The sequence below is a fragment of the Micropterus dolomieu genome, linkage group LG12 (genome assembly GCF_021292245.1).
Source record: "Micropterus dolomieu isolate WLL.071019.BEF.003 ecotype Adirondacks linkage group LG12, ASM2129224v1, whole genome shotgun sequence".
In the NCBI taxonomy this organism is placed as follows: Eukaryota; Metazoa; Chordata; class Actinopteri; order Centrarchiformes; family Centrarchidae; genus Micropterus; species Micropterus dolomieu.
The window spans coordinates 18,634,730-18,641,563 of record NC_060161.1 but is presented as its reverse complement, the minus strand read 5'-3'; the positions used below and the strand labels follow the sequence as shown (position 1 = coordinate 18,641,563).

General features: G+C 38.2%; 1 protein-coding gene across 4 annotated transcripts in view; it reads right to left on the bottom strand.

The window, feature by feature from the left end:
* Positions 1-398: 398 nt before the first annotated feature.
* Positions 399-6,834, bottom strand: part of elavl2 (ELAV like neuron-specific RNA binding protein 2) — a 28,938-nt gene continuing 22,502 nt past the window's right edge. For 3 of the 4 annotated variants that reach the window (XM_046065348.1, XM_046065349.1, XM_046065351.1), the window contains 3 exons: positions 5,636-5,861; positions 4,952-4,990; positions 399-3,057 (listed from right to left, as the gene is read on the bottom strand). In XM_046065348.1, the coding sequence (XP_045921304.1) occupies positions 2,727-3,057; positions 4,952-4,990; positions 5,636-5,861 (596 nt within the window). In that variant the 3' untranslated portion in view covers positions 399-2,726. The remainder of the gene's footprint in view (positions 3,058-4,951; positions 4,991-5,635; positions 5,862-6,834) is intronic. The other variant, XM_046065350.1, reaches the window with a different exon arrangement.

The window sequence follows — 6,834 nt, the reverse complement described above, 5'->3', positions numbered from 1 at the left end:
GCCAATATGAATGATCGGTATTTCACTGACTAGAACAATGCAAGTTGATGGAGGACAGACTGGCTTGCCCCCTGCTTCCGGTCTATGTTAAGGTCTCCGGGCTTCATATTTACTGTACAGGTAAAAAAATTAACGCAAATAAGCATATTTCTCAAAACCTTTGAATGGTGCATTTAGCCAACTTTGAAATGAATCAGGAGATTTCAAGAGCAAAGGAAACTGATAAATAAAATTATAATGGGTAATCTAACCTTTTTGCATCAACTAAAACATCTGGAAAGAGATTTTTATGAATAAAACAATCTGAACAAGACAAAATGGTGTGGAAAATTTTTAAATTGGCAGAACCTTTTAGTAAACAGGAAAAAGGAATGATTGCATCCATTCACAAAGCTGCATTGCCCTTCAACTTATTTATTGATGTACTGAACATGGAAAAATCCAAATTATCCAAACACAAAGTAAAGAACATGTACATCCTTTTAAATACTCAAAAGATATTCTATTCCAAAAATGTTGTGAACCAAGTCAGACTATACAACTTCAAATAAATAATCATTCTCATATTAAGAATTGAGATAAGAGGGATGGGAGGGAACATTTCCCATGCCAGACCATCAGCACAATTTGTCAAGACCAAATAATCATGACGAATTACAAAAAAAGAAAAAAAAAAAAAAAACAATTTTCCAACAATGACAGGTCAGGCATGAAAAATGCAGTCTCTACCCCACAGCAGCAAGTATCACAACTCATCTAGACTTAAATTTAACTTTTACAAGTAACACAAAGAAGGAATAGAAAGAAAAAGCAGTTGCAAATATAATTATATAATGCATAGCACACTGCTCATTTAAGGGGAAGCATGACTAGTAATTGGTTTAAATACCAAGCAGGATGCAGGTGCAGTATTCAGTGCATCTAAGGCTCGACCAGCCTCCGTTTGTTCAAGATGGGTTCGATGTTGTTCGACAAACTCTTGCAACCAATTCTGCTATCGTTAATGGAACTGCTTCACTGACCTCCCCCCAAAGTGAATAAAGCAATATACACCTTTACGATTTTAAAGACAGGTTATATGCATTACGTATATATATTATATATATGAGTATGAAAAAACAAAACTAATCAAATAGTTCAAAACTGTGGTTTATATCCATTCTTTACCACATAAATATATATATCTATAATGTTTATATATAAAAAACAAAACATATGTCTATAGTTTCTTAATACTTTTTTTTGTTTTTTTTTGTTTTTTAAACGAAGCAAGACTATCTACAGACCAAACAACCAACAAATTTGATGCACTGTAATGCTAGTCCATGGGACAACAAATTAAGTATTTCAACTGAAGGGAAACTCAAATTAAAGGTTCATATTCAAAATGAAAAGACCTTACATACGCCATAAAAGAAAACGATATCTATATCACACTTTCTGATGAAGTCCAAACTAGAACCAAAAGAAGTCTGCCAAATACTCAAAATAAAAAAGGACTTATTTACATAGCTCAAAGCTCAGGAGTAATCCGTTCTATTCTTCAGACTAGTTTTTCTTAAGCTGCTGCCTTCACTGGCTTGTCCTCAACCTTTCATACAAAGTATGTAAAAACCCTAATTGTTCAATATTAAGACAAAATCAGTCTAATGATACGATAGTAGGTACACCATAAAACACCACGGGCTCCGTCTGAAGGGAATTCTTTAGGAAGAACTGATTTTTATCCCCCCCATTTACCTTTTAAGATATCTCCACGTTAAATTTTGCATGCACTTTTTGCAAATAAATCTTTGTATTTCTGTCAGTTTCCAAATCAAAAATCGGAAAGCGAGTTGCTAGCCATATAACAACCAGGATGACAGGGGGACCCACAGATGATATTACAAATGAAACCAGCACGGCCATTGATTCTATAATCTAAAGATAATACAAAGATCTCAAAAGGTATCTTTTACATCATAAATCTCGCCACAAATTTCACCCACTGCAAACTTTCCTGTAAAGTTCAAAAGCTCACAAGGTGTCATATGAAGATATTTCTCAAAGTATCCAAGTCAAAATATTTTGTTCCAGGTCCAGTAAAAAGTTTCTCCAAATTTTTCTTTTTATAAAAATAGATGCTTTTTAAACCCACATCAAAGAGGTTCTTAGCTCTTTGGCAAGGTACTGCTTTAAGAATTTTTTTTTTGTCTTTTATCCATTAAGTTTACAATAAGCAACATTATGCAGCCAACCAATAACCAACTGATATTACAATGAACGGAATACTTACAAATTCAACAAAACTGCAAATAGTTCAAAGTAAATGCTTGCTAACCACTGAAGGCATAACGCACCTAAGGCAAATCAGGACACACAAAATTACAAAGAAAATCACTACACATAACCTTACAAGACTTACTGTTTCAAAGCATGTGTGCAACAAAATGACAAAACCTATAGTAACGTTTTAGGTGGTCCATCTGTAAAGACAGCAAGATAATTAAACATCACAGGCATTCAAACCTGCAGTATTTTTTCCTGTTTTAAAGTATACTGAGAAGATTCAAAGCGTAGCCATGAAAAGTAAAAGAAAAATCACATTGTTGGACGCTAAATATTGTTTTTCTTCGTAACACTGATTTACAAAGCCGTTTTTAGTAATGTAGAAAGTTACGGTCAATGCGCTTCCATTTTCTGTTTCCATTTTCTGCTGAGTTTTCTAGAAACAATCTCAGTGGGTATTAGGCTTTGTGTGTTTTATTGGTTTTGAACGAGACTTGCAGCACTCTGTCCCCGAGGCGGTATCCATTCAAGCTGGCGATGGCCACAGCTGCCTCGTCGTAGTTTGTCATGGTGACAAAACCAAATCCTTTGCACTTGTTTGTGTTGAAGTCGCGAATAACCTTGACATTTGTGACAGCACCAAACGGACCAAACATCTGCCAAAGGATGCTTTCATCTGCGTCTGGAGCCAGGTTGTAGACGAAGATACACCAGCCAGTGCCTGCGTGCCCCGGGATGTTGATGCCAGCCAAGCTGGTCACCCCGTCAATGGCCATGGGGGAGAACCTGCTGTATGAGACAAAATGGTAACATGGAGTCAAGGCAAGAGCCAAATCTACAGACATCAGCAGCAGCCATGCCTCTTTCTGAGCGGTGTTTCCATTGCTTCTACAGTCACTGTTAACACCCTCCCTTTCATGTTGGATTGGTTGTAAATCATTACATGATTAAGATATTCTTTAATACATAAATGTTTTTTTAAGCTGGGCAATAAGTTTTGCAGTCAGCTTTGTGAAAAAAGAAAAAAGCTGAGCTGTCACTCACTGAGCAGCAAAAAGGGCAGTCTAGAGACAAGTCATATACGCATAGTCACTTCTCTCATACTAAAACTAGAGATTCTAAATCCAGTTTTCCACACTTCTTAGAAATTGTGGCTCCTTTCTGAACTTGTCATGTGCCTGCAAAGACTAGAGCGCAGAAGTATTTACTCAAAAACAAAAACTGGAATATTATAATGGTGATTAACTACCATAATAAGAGTTTGTGCCAAGACTGGAATAGAAAGGTACGCAAAAGCCCTGGCCTTTGGTAAATGTGGTTTTGCAGTTTGAAGAAACAAAATTCAAAGTGCATGGAAAGCCTATGAATTATTGCAGCAGGTGTCACATAAGATTAGCTGCTCCAGTTGGCCTCTCAGGGAACATCCACCATGACAGGTGTGCTCCCAGCATCAAGGACACGGAGAGAGATTTTGCAACGGAGACGTCAGCCAACGAGCGGGGCAGAGGAGAAATCACAAGTCTATTGTCGCCGGTGATGGGCCTTTGAGCTTTCAGGGAATTGGACTTCAATCATACTTGAGGAAGGCATTCTTATAAAACTGAACTTAGACAAACTGGTATCCTGGCGAATCCTGAAAGACACCTGACGCAACAAAGTTTAAAACAGGACAGGGCTGTCCATAATAGATCAAGGTAAGAGTACGGAGCTCAAAATACGTATGCAATTTAGTGCAACAGCAAGTAAGAGACTGTAAAAGTCTGTCCTTTGTTATGTAGACTAGCAGTGTAGACAACGCTTTAATCTAGACGTGACATTATGTTGAGATTAAAGCACTTCACTGCAACCCTCACTAACCTTATTTTAGAGATGGACACATTCAATAATTAATGGTCAAAATTAAATTTAAAGTGCAAATGACTAAACTTACTTAACCTTCATTTATGAAACCGTACGCAAGAGATTCAGGTGTATGTTTTATCATCATGGCCTGTCATGGGATGCTTGAGGTCATTCACATTGTGTAAGTATTACACAGTGGCGTCGCATTCAGAAGCTCCTGGGTTTGAATGCCTTCATGTTCTCCATGTGCACCTGAAGTATGTTTAGTAGATTCGATGGGCTCAATGTAGGAGAAATGTGGATTTTAAAAGTATAACATAACTCTGACAAGCCAATTCCACGTGATTTCTACTACTGAATTTGTTTAGAAACATCAAAACTTATTTATCCCCAAAATCAGTGTCAGCCCCAAGAATCCAGCTTTCGTCAGCTCTAGTTTACTGAGGCAGAGGGGGAGTGATTGTCCCAGGTCAGAGGCTCCTCTGGCCCACCCTTCCCAACTCATAACATATACAAGTTTACCTTCATGCATCTTACACACAAGCCAAATATTTACATCATTACTTGCTGTTAAGACAAACAGCCTGATTCACTCACACCAAGTGGATTATGTATGTATGTTTGCAGAGGGAGGCACTAATGCATGCACACAAAAGCCTTTTTCTTTCATCACACTGAATCAGTGCTACCTTATGCAGCGTTAACTACCTACACAACGTTGCCAGAGCTCATGCAGGGAAAAAAAATAAATAGTATCCCATCATCTCCCTCATGTTAGGTCTGATTTCCCTCAGGATCAATTAACACAGACTATGAGATCTAAAAAAGAAAATCAGTTTACCTTTTGACTCCATAGGCCATGTTCAGCAGATTGTCCAACCTATAAAAAAATAAAAACACACACCAACACAAACATACATTAATGTCATTATAAATTAAGCTTTTTATGAGGTTGATGGTGCATTTTGACAGCAATTTTTCTGATTAAAGTCAGTTTTTCCTTATTAGCCTGTTGACTGAACTACAGTGTAATAATATATCAACCTACACAACACAGCCAACAGGAGACACTCAGGTCATAAAGAAAGCTCAGCTGAGGCTGGAAATACAACTTAAAGTTTCCACTCGGGTCACAATTGGAGGACTGAAAAGAAAATTTATGGATCCATTTCAATATTTATGGCCACTAACTAGGCTGATTGCCAAAAAATAAACCCTTTTAGACCATCTAATGATTTATCAACCAGAGTATTGCTCATCTCATTTTCATCTTTGTCAAACTCTGATCAAACCCAACTGTGTCACAGGCCTTCATCTGCAACAGAAGGAACACAGCAAACTGAAAATGTGAATATGGGGATGAATTATTCTGTCCAGAGTATTGATAGGCGCCAACACAGATTATTTTCATAAAACCGCTGTGAGACAATTTAAATGCTAATTTCAAAAAGCCTCAGAGGGTCAGACTCATCAGTAGCTCATGCTTGGCGCTAATCAGTTTTTTATTTTGGTGTGCCCCTTTTACCTGAAGCGCTGTGCCTGCTGTGCGAGGGGTCCTGGGTACCTTCGATTGGGCGACTGATACAGCTGGGACAGCAGCGCCTGGCTAGTCTTCTGGCTCGGGTTGTTCGCAAACTTGACCGTTATGGGTTCTGTGGCACCAGGTGGCTTCTGACAGTTCAGACCCTTGATGGCCTCCTCCGCTTCAACTCGCCGATCAAAACGAATGAAGCCAACCCCTCTGGAAACGCCTGGAGAAGAATACATTAACAAAACATTCAGTAATGATCTGCAGCGTGAGCTTCACCGGCACGGGTGGAACAGCAATTTAGGGATCAAAAATCTGAGTTTACTGGGGTAGATTTACTAGTATAACAAATTTACCAATTGTTTCACACCCATGCCCCCTTGGCAGTGATGGGATTACGTTGTCTAATAAGCTTTGAGGGTGTCTCACTAGCCTGCAATGCTACAAAGTCATAACGCTTTTAAACAGCAAAAAATCTGAGTAATACAATGATGGCACATGTTTGCTGTAGAAGGCACACAATTCCCAATTAAAACTTAGGTATATGGGGTATGTATTCATTTTTTATGTATAGAAGGGAGATTTTCATTTTGTCCATTTCTAAATAATTCAAAATACGGTTCAACTTCACTTACATCTTTGACAAAAATTACTAACATGAGTAAGAAAATGTGGTCTACATCCAGAAAGCTGCAAATACCAAAAGCACAAGAGAAATGTGTAGCGAGAGAATAGACAGCGGGGAGGGGGGAAAAAGTAGAAATAAGAAAGTGTTTTAACTGAGCACCAGCAACAATACCAAGCTTTCCCATCATGGGACGTTGGTGGGCAGCAGGGAGAAACAAGACTGAACATTGTGACACAGACGTCCAAGACGGCAGGAAGGTGGAGGGAAAAAAAGAAAGAAACAACTATGTTTATTTAAACATCGCTAACTCAAAACTTTACAAAGACAGATTAGGAGCATTACATTTGTCAGTACAAGTCAGCATTATTAATTTACCAACTACATCACTATTCAGTGTAGTTTGTTAGCCATTTCAGGTTAAAAAAAAAAACACCAAATTCCATTATTTACCACTTACTGCCCTCTTGGGACATCAATGCATGTCTTTTTTTGCTCTTGTTTCTTCCTGCTGCCTGCCAATCAGCCTTGAGCTACAGTGTCTTTGCCAAATCAAAAAGAGGTCCATCAC